General features: G+C 37.1%; 1 protein-coding gene across 1 annotated transcript in view; it reads right to left on the bottom strand.

Annotated features, from left to right (window-relative positions):
• LOC137656825 (probable cytochrome P450 CYP44) overlaps positions 1-15,629 on the bottom strand; it is an 82,774-nt gene that overhangs the window by 57,290 nt on the left and 9,855 nt on the right. Inside the window, exons 5-9 of the mRNA XM_068391146.1 lie at positions 9,462-9,652; positions 8,650-8,753; positions 7,981-8,075; positions 2,704-2,878; positions 1,787-1,953 (exon numbers count right to left, since the gene is read on the bottom strand). Of these exons, the coding sequence (XP_068247247.1) occupies positions 1,787-1,953; positions 2,704-2,878; positions 7,981-8,075; positions 8,650-8,753; positions 9,462-9,652 (732 nt within the window). The remainder of the gene's footprint in view (positions 1-1,786; positions 1,954-2,703; positions 2,879-7,980; positions 8,076-8,649; positions 8,754-9,461; positions 9,653-15,629) is intronic.

Genomic DNA, 15,629 nt, shown 5'->3' with positions numbered 1-15,629 from the left:
TACATTTCATATGTGTGAGAGAGAGAGAGAGAGAGAGAGAGAGAGAGAGAGAGAGAGAGGAGAGAGAGAGAGAGAGAGAGAGAGAGAGAGAGAGAGAGAGCCTACCCATACAAACACATGCTGTATTAAGTATATGTTGTTTATAAATATAAAACATATAATTCACAAGATAGGTTAATGTATAAATCTTAGCAATGGCAACTACGGATAAAGTAGATTTAAATACTATATGAGAGAGAGAGAGAGAGGAGAGAGAGAGAGAGAGAGAGAGAGAGAGAGAGAGAGAGAGATCCTAACTACATGATGCCAATATGCCAAGCTTATGATTATTTCCTCACATTTAGTTTACAATATAATAAAATATCTTGTAATACTTATCATCCAAACTGTTAAATAACATTAAAATAGCTCTTCAAAGCCTTAAATAACCCTAAACTATTTACCTCTCATTCAACGTGAAAACCTAAGATGCAGCCCATAATGTGGTTATGGGAAAACACCTTGCATGGAACTAAGAGTAATTGCTATAAAATGGATTTTGAAGCAAAGAGAAAAATCTATTTTTGGGTGAAATGGCCATGTCGTCCTGATGGAAGGTTCCTTCAGGCAGCTTTTTAAGGGATATTTAGGTAGCTAAATATCCCTTAGAAAGCTACCTAAAGGAACCATCAGGACGACATGGCTTGAGCCCCAAAAACATTATAAATACTTACTATTAATCAAATTAAAAATAAAATAGGCCTACCCATAACCACTTTTTAAATATAATAAAACAGAAAAATAACAGTGGTAAATACAGTCATTACTGTACAGTATATGAAATAGTCAATTGCATTTTGCAATTTTAATAGCAAACATTAAGTTAGGGTCACATAGTACACTCATTATCTACCATTATTCACTAATATTGTATACCACCATCAATTTTCAATCTACTGGTCAATTTATTTTTTTTTCTTTTAATAATTACCTATCAAGACACCAGCCTACAGGGAGACACTTACTAGTAATGCATTGGATGTCCAAAAATATGCATATAAAACTGATAAAAAATGCAGAATGTAATCAGGAAATACATGGATGGGAATCAAGCAGTATAGGAAACAATGAATGAGTTAAAAGAGAATGGATATCAGTGACAAACAAGAACATAGAAGAGCTAGAGAATAAAATACTATACATACAGATCAGTGAAACATAAAGCAGTTAAGGAGTTGAATGGCAGGACAGGATTAGAAATGAAACTATAAGAGAGATTGTTCAAGTGCCATATGTGGATGAGTTCATGAGTGGTAGATGGAGATGGTTTGGGCGTGCTCTTTGAACTCCCCAAGAGAGATTAGTTCACCAGACGTTTAACTGGACTCCACTAGGCACTAGAAGAGTTGGAAAACTCAGGCCTACATGGCTGAGGACTGTGAAGCGCGAAATAGGAGATGATGAATGGAGACGTATTGAATTAAGAGCTCAAGATAGAGATGACTGGCGAAATCTTACCGAGACCCCTTGTGGCAATAGGCATAGGAGAAGATGATGATGATGATGATATGATGATGAATTACCTTCAAACAAACAAGACAACTAATGTAATAATACAATAGGGCACTGAATCACAAGTTAAATATACACCAAATGTAAAATGAAAACGTGTCCAAAAACATAACATAAAATATAACAAGAAACCTGCATCATATCTTCCTTCTAAAGTTCAACAAACCTTAAAATTACATATAAAGAATCACAACCACCAAGATACAATCATAATTCAATAACATAATGAACATACCTGAAGACCTCCTTAACAAATGCTTTCAAATATTGCAGTTTGCTAATTGTATGGAAAGTGATGGGGGCGTCAGGATCCACATGCGTCATGATTTCTCGATACAAACAGTCCTGTGCTTTCGGGTTCAACGACAGGCAATGCAGGTTACCCAGGAGAGTTGGTGCTGTCTATAATATATGAAAAATATAAATTGATTAAATTACTACCACTATAAGAATAAAAAAAATAATATTGTTGATAGGCTTATCCAAAAATCATCCTACAATTATACAAAATATTATCAATTATATTGATGTTATCAAGTAGTACTCGACTCGGTTGCTATCACCCATCAAATGATGCGGGGAATTTTGATTATTAAACTTAAAGCGAAAAAAATTACACATTAGAAACTTTCCTCCATGAAGCAAGAAAAGTTTTAGATTAAATGTTTGATTAAAAGACACTCTGGCCAAACTTCTGAGCTAGTATTCATGATGTTCAATAAGCCTGGTTATTGAACACTGTTCCTAAACACTGGTGGTATACACGTTTAACAAAAGATTGGAAAATAAATGACAAGAGAGCTGGAAATTAAAATTACAAAATATCATCAGTAGCGTACTATGAATATTGTACCAATAAAGACTTCACAAGTATTTAATACCAAAATGGTAATGGAAGTGGCCTAAAATAAGATTTTCAGAGTCACTGGCTTGGGTTCAGTTTTAATCAAACATTTCAAATAACAACCCTCCACAGTTCAAAAACGGATAGTGTCTTACTCAGCATATCCTGAGAATCTATCTAAAAGTAAAAAAAGAGGAAATTTGTCTGAAAAGAGTGAAATGAAGTAATGTAGTAATTCATAATATAATTTCGAATAAAAGGATAATCTACCTTATTTCAATAATAAAACAAATTCAGCTGATAATCACCGTTGAAAGTCCATCTGAAAACAATGACAAGGTAATCACAACGATGTCCTTCTCTGACAATTCTTCACGAGACATAAGATAACTGAGAAAATTGAACTTTCCTTCTTCAAGTCTTCCTTCCTCTAGGAGACTGCTCAGCTCGTTCATTGTTTCAGTGATAAACCGTATCGAGGCTCTGTAAATAAATAAAATTTATAATAATAACGATATTGCAAAATAGCATATATAAAATGTTTGGCACATATATAGAACCATAAAACGGACTTTGACATTGGAAAAATCTATTTTTGGGTGAGATAGCCATATCGTCCTGGTGGGAGTTCCTTTAGGCAGCTTCCTACTGTATAATATTTCTGTGAGTGATATTACAAGAGAATTACCGTCAGGTATCTCGGGGTTCTAAGCCCCAGAACGACTATCTGAAGATATCGTGTATAATCAGGGACGTATCCGTAGATAACCATAGATATCTGCACCCCAAACAGACTTAACCCAGTCTAGGAATCTAAGGAGGAGGATAGGTGAGGAGCCACTACATATCCTCTCCCTTCATAGTACTACTCGTCCCAGATAAACTCATTCTACTTTTCGCAGCTTAGTTTTTTGGCTGACAAGCGCTGAAAAAGAATGTCTATGGGACATAGATAAAATCAAAGTATGAACATTACTTAAACAATACAGTACAGTACAGTACTTCAAAGTGCGTACTGCACTGTAGTTTAATTACACGTACTTACAAGAGAGAGAGAGAGAGAGAGAGAGAGAGAGAGAGAGAGAGAGAGAGAGAGAGAGAGAGAGAGAGAGAGACTAGTATTGCGAATAAGTTCAAGTATAAGTTCAAAGTTAATTATCCCAAAATTATGCAGTGCACTACGCAATGTATTATTATTATTATTATTATTATTATTATTATTATTATTACTGGCCCATCTACAACCCTAGTTGGAAAAGCAAGATGCTATAAACCCAAGGGCTCCAATAGGGAAAAATAGCCCAGTGAGGAATGGAAATAAGGAAATAAATAAATGATGAGAACAAATTAACAATAAATCATTCTAAAAACAGTAACAATGTCAAAACAGATATATTACTATTATTACTATCATTACTTGCCCAGCCACAACCGCAGCCGGAAAAGCAGGACGCTACAAGCCCAGGGGGCCCAAACAGGGAAAACAGCCCAGTGAGGAAAGGAAACAATGAAAAATAAAATATTTTAAGAAGAGTAACAACATTAAAATGAAAATTTCCTATATAAACTATAAAACTTTAACAAAATAAGAGGAAATTATTATATACGGTTTCTTATAACAGGCTTTTATACCTGCTGACTTTTCTTAAAAAATATCATTCTTTTTAATATACTCATACTTACTAGAATGTGAAATATAAGTGCACATAGCATACTCACAAAGATAGTGTTCTAGAACTTTCAAATATTAAAAAGAACGATTGCTTCACCACACTTCTACTGTTACACTTTCCCAAATTTTCTCAAAAACATTCGTCTCTGCCTTCTAAACACAAATAGTAATGAAGCTGTGTAGTCATAGTGGGTCTGGCATCGTGGTTTAAATATTCCATGGTACTAAGATCTGCTTAATATTTTAAATGAAATTTAGATTCTTTGCGAAATCTCACAGTTAAGACTGGTACGAGAAGCTTTTCAAACAACCTGTGCTTCTTTGCACCTGGCCCTCCCACCATCTTGCTCCCTGCACAATGCCATTTCTCTGGCTGACTCTGTCTCAGTCTCCAAGCATCATTCCTTGCCAAAGCATCTCCAACGTGCATTTGTCAAGCAACAGCTTCCAAGTTATGTAAGGATTTATGTACTGTATTGTGTATATAAGAGGACATATACATGTAAACCTTATGTTCAATACTGAATACTAATACTGCGCCTTAACGAATGCAACATGTGTCAGGAGATTTCACTGCCTAGAACTTCATAAACAGTTAGTGGTGTTGTACAGTTTTTTACCTTTTTATTTTTTGCTGTTACAATTGTCTTAGGAAAAATATCCATACTTTTATTAAAAAAAAAAAGTAAAAATGTATTCACAGTACAGTATTTTATACAAAATACCGTACTCCACGTAGATACAGTCTACATATTACATGATGAGTTGGTAAGGTTGTGAGGCAACGTAGCAAAGACACCTATCACTTACGAGTGATGTGTCCTATCACTTGAAAAAGAGATACTCCCAGTCAAGGATGGATAAACGTGCCATTATGACCCTAGCTTCTGGTTCAGAATCAAAGTCTTCTATTATTTGGTTGAACAATGGACTTAACTCTTATTTGGTTAAGATAGAAGAGGGACAGTTACTCGTTGATGAGCCTGATATCTGTCTGGGTACCTATTTTTGTTTCTGCCTCAGAAACTCCTGAATGGTATTTTTATGCTACACTTGCTTTATCCACTGCTTCCGTTTCTGGTAATGAGGCAACGTTAATTGTACCTTTGCATTCAGCTACTGCAAATCCTATGCCATACGTTAACTTTGCTGATCCAGCAGTTCCAAATGAATTAAATATCTTCAGTTACAGTACTGTGATTTTGGTGCTGTTTGCTACTCGGGAAGCGCCTGTTGCACATGCCGTTCCTCTTGTGCCTGTGACTCTCCCTGCTCCTGCTACCTATGTTGCTCTAGTGATTCAAGCAAAGCCACTGCCAGCTACCACTGCCTCTTCCACTTTACTGACTGGTGACTGCATATGCTACGGATTTACCTCCAGCTGGTCCGCCTTTACTGCCTCCCAGGTTGCATGTTTGGATGGACCAAGGCCAATATAGAGGAGGTCGGGCGGAGAGAAATGCCCGAGGCAAATTAGCGGGCCTCATCTGCCCAGAGATGAGGCCCGAAAGACAAGATCGTGGTTTGTTTTGACCGCATGGGGGTGATTTGAGGGCCGCTGAGAGAGGTGAGTCACTGTAAATCTCCTCACCGCCTGACCTCCTCTATATTGGCCTTGGGATGGACCTACTCTCTCAGCCTCCGAATTAAAGGTTATTCCATTTCCAGCCTCTGGTTAACAAAAATCAAGTTTTGCACGAGAGTCCAACACCTTTGGCCGTTCAAGCAGATGTGCAGACACATCCTAGGAGGATCATTCTCACAGAGAAGTCAATTAAAAGCTGAAATTGCTATATTGGTGTACATTCCAACCCCAATGCATACCTATGCAGCTGAGTTTGCTAGTCAAGCACACATCAATTGATCATAATCGCAACCACAATGCCATCATACACAAGAAACTTTTAATTCAGACTCTTCAATGATAGAAGCTCTTCCCCCTATAGTAACTCAAAGAATGGGACAAATTCTTAGCAATGTGGCAGTGCCATGCCTCAGTAACTTCTGTCATAGAAGGGGGTGCTTCTTGATGTCTTGATAACTCGTTTTCTCTTGTAAATCCAGACATAACTAGATGTGATAATCATAGTCCCTAGGACACCCAAAGACAGGAAGATCTCAACAACGCTTGCTACATCTGCTCCAAGCATCAAGACCCACTTCCCCTGTTTCATAGTGTTCTTTTAGCCATTGCAACCTAACAAGGAATCATTAGCAGCAGATTTTAGAGTGAGGGATAGGATGGATGGTCCAATCAGTCAGCTTTCCAACTTCCTAATTGCTATTGCAACAGTGGCTGGATATCAAGATTTGCATGGAGTATTGAAGAATGCTAAAAGGTTATGGCCATTTGATGAAAACTTTACACAGTTTCTCCTTATCCGATTACACCAAACTAATGTAACCTTTTCAACGTCTGACAATGATATAAGAAATAATTCTTAGGGACATTCCTCATTACCAACTAGTAGGAATGGGTCCTTAAAGCCATCAACTTTTTACCCACAGAAAATTTCACACAAGTAGTCGCTAAAGCCAGGAGAATCATGCTTTCTCTTGTAACAGAATAAATTCTGTATGTCCATATGGTGATTATCTCCTGGCACACACCATTACGAACAAGCATGACAGAGCCATCATAGACATTTCAGATCACCAGCCCTGATCAAACATTAGAGTCATGAAGGGCTTGAATCTTCAACTCATTCATTTCTTCCCAAGTTTTGGTGAAGGTCCATTCCATATGAAAAATAATCACTGTATTCTGCAGCCATAATTCAGAAGTAGGTTGTCCAAGGCACCAGCCACCTGTTGAAATACTACTGCTAGAGAGTTCTTTGGTCCTTTGATTGGCTAGATAGTACTACATGGGATCCCTTTATGGTTATGGCTCATTTTTCCTTTGCCTACACATACAATGAATAGTCTGGCCTATTCTTTACGCATTCTCCTCTTTCCTCATACACCTGGCAACATTAAGATAACCAAATAATTCTTCTTTACTGCACTGTGATTGTCCAATGGCTATTTTCCACTTGTTTAAGGTAGAAGAGACTCTTTTAGCTATGGTAAGCAGTTCTTCTAGGAGAAGGCACACCAAAACTAAACCATTGTTCTCTAGTCTTGGGTAGAGCTATAGCTTCTGTATCACGGGCTTCCTTCATCTTGGGTTAAAGTTCTCTTGCTTGAGGGTACATTCATGCATATTATTCTATGTCTCCTTATTTCCTTTCCTCACTGAGCTATTTTTCCTGCTGGAGCCCTTGTGCTTAAAGCATCCTGCATTTCCAACTAGGGTCGTAGCTTAACTAATAATAATGATTATGATGATAATAATAATGATTATGATAATAATAATAATAACAATGTTTAATCTCTAGAATGCTCCTGAAGAAAAATATCAGGCTTTTTGTTTAATGTATCAGTGAAAATACACGAAACCTATATAGTGCATCCCCCAGAATTATTTATTATCCTGCCACTGGTTATCTTATCCTACAACCTAATTCCTTATAGCCTTCATAAGAATCTATTTTCAAATTCTACCCAGTTCCTATCCTTTACAACTGAACTAACCTAATTCCTTATAGCCTTCATAAGAATCTATTTCCAAGTTCCTATCCATCACAACTGAACTAACTTAATTCCTTATAGCCTTCATAAGAATCTATTTTCAAGTTCCTATCCATCACAATTGAACTAAGTAATTCCTTATAGCCTTCATAAGAATCTATTTCCAAATTCCTATCCATCACAATTGAACTAAGTAATTCCTTATAGCCTTCATAAGAATCTATTTTCAAGTTCCTATCCATCACAACTGAACTATACTATGACTTTTATTCATTTATCACTATTGATCTTATATCACTCAAAGAAAAATGTGCTGTACAGAAAAGATTAAAAACCTTACCCATAAAAGAAATCTTCAATGGCATGCAACTTATGGTACTTAGGAGTCTGGAAGAAACGATACAGTCGCAGGGAAAATTTTAACTCGGCAGACAACTGAAAAAATTAAGATAGTAGAACAACCGAATATTTTGTGTTGAATTCAACTCCAACACATAAAAAATTAATACTTGGTTCATTAGTCAGTGTTAGATGTAGATTAGATTTTATGTATATTATATTATGTATAGGTTCTTAAATCAACACTGCTTCGTTAGTAAGATAAATAGTCAGGTACTATTATAAAATATGTTTCCCATCCTGTCACTACTATCACTACTAGTAAAAATACCAATAACAACACAAAATTATTAACCATTTTAGGGTAGACTACGAGACAACAATGCTAGTGATAAAGAAAATTTAACATTATAAATATTATAGGAAAATACATATATATTACCTATCCACGTGGAAACTGGCTAACCAAATTATAAGCAGGATTTTTATAACAGCGTACGATATGAAAACAAATATATTAGACAATTCTTTATGTTTATCCAATGTCTTAAATGTGATTAAAAATAGTATCTATTCCAAAAATAAAAAAAAATAAAAATGTGTATATCACTAATAAATTGCAAGTGTCCCTTGCACATATTTTCATTTCAACCGAGTGCGGTAGACCTACCTTGAAAATATCGATGTTTGCTTCGACCAGTTTATGTGCTAGTTCTCCACTTTCACCATTACGAAAACTCCCGAGTGATTTCTCAAAACAGCACATACCAGCAGCTAAGAAAAGCCATTACATTATAATTGAACTATCAAACTTTCATACTGCAAATATCTTGAAATTCAAAGTCAGTATCAGTGTTATATAATTTCAAAACATGTACTGTACCGTACATACCCGACATTACAGTACTCAGATGAAATACTGCACTGAATGAATTAGAAAATTCAAGTTGTAAATAAAGCAAATATTTCTTACTCTTATATCCAAGTTGGCAACTCTAGCTGAGGCTCTACCCATTATACTCAGAGGGGAAACAAGATGATTTTGCCCATTAGAAACAATAAATAAGCTTAATACAATGCATTATATTGCCTTACCATACTCAGCTATCCACACAATACTTGAAAGGCATAACTATAATCAATTCTTTTTAGTGAGGCAGATTTGCACCCACTCGGATGGGTGCCCTTCTAGCTCGGAAGAGTTTCCTGATCGCTGATTGGTTGGACAAGATAATCCTAACCAATCAGTTAGCAGGAAACTTTTTTCCGAGCTAAAAGGACACCGCTGCGAGTCAGTGCAAATGCCCCTCATTAAAAAAAAATTGAGTAGGCCTATAATGAATTTCCCAAAAGATACTTTCATCGGAAATTAAATGCAAACGGGATACAATAGCATAACCTCTGCTGGCCTGAAAAAAAAAGATTAAAGATATGTACTTGTATATATGAATTTTAGTTAAAATACATAACATGTACACTCACACTCAAGTATCCATTTTCCAACCAGTAAATGCAAGTCTGTGACAACTCCATTGCTATCGACAGCCTTCTGAATTTGATCCACGGCTTGTCTGGCGACGCCATCCTGCAGGGGATAGTAATAGCCAACCTCCTTGGGACGCAGCATCATTTGCCGAACAGCACGGCGCAACTTAAACCAGTCTTCGCCATTTCTGAAAAGAATGTACAGAGTATAGGAATTATTATTATTATTATTATTATTATTATTATTATTATTATTATTATTATTATTAACCAAGCTACAATCTTAGTTGGAAAAGCAAGATGCTATAAGCCCAAGGGCTCCAATAGGGAAAAATAGCCCAGTCAGGAAAGGAAATAAGGAAATAAATAATTGATGAGAAGAAATTAACAATAAATAACTCTAAAAACAGTAACAACGTCAAAACAGATGTGTCATATATAAACTATAAAAAGACTTATGTCAGCCTGTTCAACATAAAAACATTTGCTGCAACTTTGAACTTATGAAGTTCTACTGATTCAACCACCCGATTAATAAGATCATTCCACAACTTGGTCGCAGCTGGAATTGAAACTCCTAGAATACTGTGTAGTATTAAGCCTCATGATGGAGAAGGCCTGGCTATTAGAATTAACTGCGTGCCTAGTATTACGAACAGGATAGAATTGTCCAGGGAGATCTGAATGTAAAGGATGGTCAGAGTTATGAAAAATCTTATGCATAATGAACTCATTGAACGACGGTGCCAAAGATGAATATCTAGATCAGGAAATGAGATTGAAGGAGATCACTTTCCTAAAATTTCCTTCATGCTCCATACTAGCAAGCTGATGACTTCCTAAATCATTGGTATTTTGGTTCTCCTTTCCAAAACTTAATGAACGTCAAAAGACTATAGTCAATTCTTTTTAGTGAGGCAGATTTTCACCGACTCGCAGGGGTGGCCTTTTAGCTCGGAAAAGTTTCTTGATCGCTGATTGGTTGAACAAGATAATTCTAACCAATAAACGATCAGGAAACTTTTTCCGAGCTAAAAGGGCACTGCTGCGAGTCAGTGCAAATGCGTCTCATTAAAAAAAATTGAGTATAGATTTCTTCACTACCATGTATTGTCATGAATTCTTAGAGGAATCTGTAAATTTCCCTTTCCTTCTCTTTATATTATACTCAATTTTTTTTAATGAGGTGCATTTGCACCGACTCGCAGCGGTGACCATTTAGCTCGGAAAACGTTTCCTGTTAGCTGATTGGTTAGAATTATCTTGTCCAACCAATCAGCGATCAGGAAACTTTTCCGAGCTAAAAGGGCACCCCTGCGAGTCGGTGCAAATTTGCCTCGCTAAAAAGAATTGACTATATTTACAATGATTTATACAAATTAATTTAAGAGACAAATAAACCCCATTCATAGTCCTATTACAATTAACGAAGCCTTTCTTGTATTAAGAAAAAATAATCAAGTTACTCTAGAGTTTTACTGTATTCAAATTCAAACTTCTACTGTACTGTAACTTCCCAAACCTGTAAACAAAATACAAAAAAAAACAAAAAAAAGGATAAAGTGACACCTTAAATAACATCCTAACTATTCCAAACCATAATCCTTTTAGTCAATCACATAGTAACTTTTCGTGATTGCTTGGTCCCCTACCCTCAAGCTACTAGTGCTGCTGTACGGGTTAGACATGCTGATGACCCATATAGACTATTCGAAATTAGTGTGAATCATGCAATAGGAGGAAGAAGTTTTTGTTATGCTGCACCGACTCTTCAACGACCTTCCACTTGATGTCAAGACTACCAAAAATGTGTCAGCTTTCAAGAAAAACCTGAAGACTTATCTCTTTGGAAAGTGTTATGATAGTGATCAGAAAACTATTAAGCCTGAATACAAATGCTAGCGAATACTGAAAAGATACTGAGTAAAATATAAACTGGAAAGAAATTATTTTCACACATCAAGGCCCGCCTGAACAGACTCTTAGTGTCTGATGGAAGGCGAGAAATAAACCCCTAAAAGTAAAAAAGTAAAAGTAACTGCCCAACAATTAACATACTTTTTTTTCCATTTGTATGTGGTAAGTACGGTTGCCTTCTTTTTGAAGGCCTTTGCTTTGGCTTTGGGGTAGAACGTAGTCCCGATCGGTTGCCCTGCCTGACATCGCTTATGTTCGTGTGTCCGCTAGCACTAAATTTATCTGCACTTTACCCATATTCTGAATTCATACATTTCAAGTCAGGAAGAGAAACATAGGTTGGGATGAAGTTTAAAGCACACAGCCATCATCCACATAAAAAATAAAAGGGGGCATCACTCAAGAAATAAGAGGGGAAACAGTTACAGCATCCTTCGTGTGAACCTTCTTTTCAGTCTCTAAAGGATGCTGGAACTGTTTCCCCTCTTATTTTCTTGAGTGATGCCCCCTTTTTTTTGAGTGACACCCCTTTTTATTTTGACATTTGGTAGTCTTTTTAGCAAATGTCAAAATAAAAGGAGGTGTCACTCAAGAAAAAAAGGGGGCATCACTCAAGAAAATAAGAGGGGAAACAGTTCCAGCATCCTTTAGAGACTGAAAAGAAGGTTCACACGAAGGATGCTGTAACTGTTTCCCCTCTTATTTTCTTGAGTGATGCCCCCTTTTTTTCTTGAGTGACACCCCCTTTTATTTTGACATTTGCTAAAAAGACTAGCAAATGTCAAAATAAAAAGGGGTGTCACTCAAAAAAAGGGGGCATCACTCAAGAAAATAAGACGGGAAACAATTCCAGCATCCTTTAGAGCCTGAAAAGAAGGTTCACACGAAGGATGCTGTAACTGTTTCCCCTCTTATTTTCTTGAGTGATGCCCCCTTTTTTTCTTGAGTGACACCCCCTTTTATTTTGACATTTGCTAAAAAGACTAGCAAATGTCAAAATAAAAAGGGGTGTCACTCAAAAAAAGGGGGCATCACTCAAGAAAATAAGACGGGAAACAATTCCAGCATCCTTTAGAGCCTGAAAAGAAGGTTCACACGAAGGATGCTGTAACTGTTTCCCCTCTTATTTTCTTGAGTGATGCCCCCTTTTTTTCTTGAGTGACACCCCCTTTTATTTTGACATTTGCTAAAAAGACTAGCAAATGTCAAAATAAAAAGGGGTGTCACTCAAAAAAAGGGGGCATCACTCAAGAAAATAAGACGGGAAACAATTCCAGCATCCTTTAGAGCCTGAAAAGAAGGTTCACACGAAGGATGCTGTAACTGTTTCCCCTCTTATTTTCTTGAGTGATGCCCCCTTTTTCTCTTGAGTGACACCCCCTTTTATTTTGACATTTGCTAAAAAGACTAGCAAATGTCAAAATAAAAAGGGGTGTCACTCAAAAAAAGGGGGCATCACTCAAGAAAATAAGACGGGAAACAGTTCCAGCATCCTTTAGAGCCTGAAAAGAAGGTTCACACGAAGGATGCTGTAACTGTTTCCCCTCTTATTTTCTTGAGTGATGCCCCCTTTTTTTCTTGAGTGACACCCCCTTTTATTTTGACATTTGCTAAAAAGACTACCAAATGTCAAAATAAAAAGGGGTGTCACTCAAAAAAAGGGGGCATCACTCAAGAAAATAAGACGGGAAACAATTCCAGCATCCTTTAGAGCCTGAAAAGAAGGTTCACACGAAGGATGCTGTAACTGTTTCCCCTCTTATTTTCTTGAGTGATGCCCCCTTTTTTTCTTGAGTGACACCCCCTTTTATTTTGACATTTGCTAAAAAGACTAGCAAATGTCAAAATAAAAAGGGGTGTCACTCAAAAAAAGGGGGCATCACTCAAGAAAATAAGACGGGAAACAATTCCAGCATCCTTTAGAGCCTGAAAAGAAGGTTCACACGAAGGATGCTGTAACTGTTTCCCCTCTTATTTTCTTGAGTGATGCCCCCTTTTTTTCTTGAGTGACACCCCCTTTTATTTTGACATTTGCTAAAAAGACTAGCAAATGTCAAAATAAAAAGGGGTGTCACTCAAAAAAAGGGGGCATCACTCAAGAAAATAAGACGGGAAACAATTCCAGCATCCTTTAGAGCCTGAAAAGAAGGTTCACACGAAGGATGCTGTAACTGTTTCCCCTCTTATTTTCTTGAGTGATGCCCCCTTTTTTTCTTGAGTGACACCCCCTTTTATTTTGACATTTGCTAAAAAGACTAGCAAATGTCAAAATAAAAAGGGGTGTCACTCAAAAAAAGGGGGCATCACTCAAGAAAATAAGACGGGAAACAATTCCAGCATCCTTTAGAGCCTGAAAAGAAGGTTCACACGAAGGATGCTGTAACTGTTTCCCCTCTTATTTTCTTGAGTGATGCCCCCTTTTTTTCTTGAGTGACACCCCCTTTTATTTTGACATTTGCTAAAAAGACTAGCAAATGTCAAAATAAAAAGGGGTGTCACTCAAAAAAAGGGGGCATCACTCAAGAAAATAAGACGGGAAACAATTCCAGCATCCTTTAGAGCCTGAAAAGAAGGTTCACACGAAGGATGCTGTAACTGTTTCCCCTCTTATTTTCTTGAGTGATGCCCCCTTTTTTTCTTGAGTGACACCCCCTTTTATTTTGACATTTGCTAAAAAGACTAGCAAATGTCAAAATAAAAAGGGGTGTCACTCAAAAAAAGGGGGCATCACTCAAGAAAATAAGACGGGAAACAGTTCCAGCATCCTTTAGAGCCTGAAAAGAAGGTTCACACGAAGGATGCTGTAACTGTTTCCCCTCTTATTTTCTTGAGTGATGCCCCCTTTTTTTCTTGAGTGACACCCCCTTTTATTTTGACATTTGCTAAAAAGACTAGCAAATGTCAAAATAAAAAGGGGTGTCACTCAAAAAAAGGGGGCATCACTCAAGAAAATAAGACGGGAAACAATTCCAGCATCCTTTAGAGCCTGAAAAGAAGGTTCACACGAAGGATGCTGTAACTGTTTCCCCTCTTATTTTCTTGAGTGATGCCCCCTTTTTTTCTTGAGTGACACCCCCTTTTATTTTGACATTTGCTAAAAAGACTAGCAAATGTCAAAATAAAAAGGGGTGTCACTCAAAAAAAGGGGGCATCACTCAAGAAAATAAGACGGGAAACAATTCCAGCATCCTTTAGAGCCTGAAAAGAAGGTTCACACGAAGGATGCTGTAACTGTTTCCCCTCTTATTTTCTTGAGTGATGCCCCCTTTTTTTCTTGAGTGACACCCCCTTTTATTTTGACATTTGCTAAAAAGACTACCAAATGTCAAAATAAAAAGGGGTGTCACTCAAAAAAAGGGGGCATCACTCAAGAAAATAAGACGGGAAACAATTCCAGCATCCTTTAGAGCCTGAAAAGAAGGTTCACACGAAGGATGCTGTAACTGTTTCCCCTCTTATTTTCTTGAGTGATGCCCCCTTTTTTTCTTGAGTGAAATCCCCTTTTATTTTGACATTTGCTAAAAAGACTACCAAATGTCAAAATAAAAAGGGGTGTCACTCAAAAAAAGGGGGCATCACTCAAGAAAATAAGACGGGAAACAATTCCAGCATCCTTTAGAGCCTGAAAAGAAGGTTCACACGAAGGATGCTGTAACTGTTTCCCCTCTTATTTTCTTGAGTGATGCCCCCTTTTTTTCTTGAGTGACACCCCCTTTTATTTTGACATTTGCTAAAAAGACTAGCAAATGTCAAAATAAAAAGGGGTGTCACTCAAAAAAAGGGGGCATCACTCAAGAAAATAAGACGGGAAACAATTCCAGCATCCTTTAGAGCCTGAAAAGAAGGTTCACACGAAGGATGCTGTAACTGTTTCCCCTCTTATTTTCTTGAGTGATGCCCCCTTTTTTTCTTGAGTGACACCCCCTTTTATTTTGACATTTGCTAAAAAGACTAGCAAATGTCAAAATAAAAAGGGGTGTCACTCAAAAAAAGGGGGCATCACTCAAGAAAATAAGACGGGAAACAATTCCAGCATCCTTTAGAGCCTGAAAAGAAGGTTCACACGAAGGATGCTGTAACTGTTTCCCCTCTTATTTTCTTGAGTGATGCCCCCTTTTTTTCTTGAGTGACACCCCCTTTTATTTTGACATTTGCTAAAAAGACTACCAAATGTCAAAATAAAAAGGGGTGTCACTCTAAAAAAGGGGGCATCACTCAAGAAAATAAGAGGGGAAACAATTCCAGCGC

This window comes from Palaemon carinicauda, chromosome 17, assembly GCF_036898095.1.
Source record: "Palaemon carinicauda isolate YSFRI2023 chromosome 17, ASM3689809v2, whole genome shotgun sequence".
Classification (NCBI taxonomy): Eukaryota; Metazoa; Arthropoda; class Malacostraca; order Decapoda; family Palaemonidae; genus Palaemon; species Palaemon carinicauda.
Note: the sequence above shows the minus strand (reverse complement) of the source record. Positions and strands in the feature narration are given on the sequence as shown.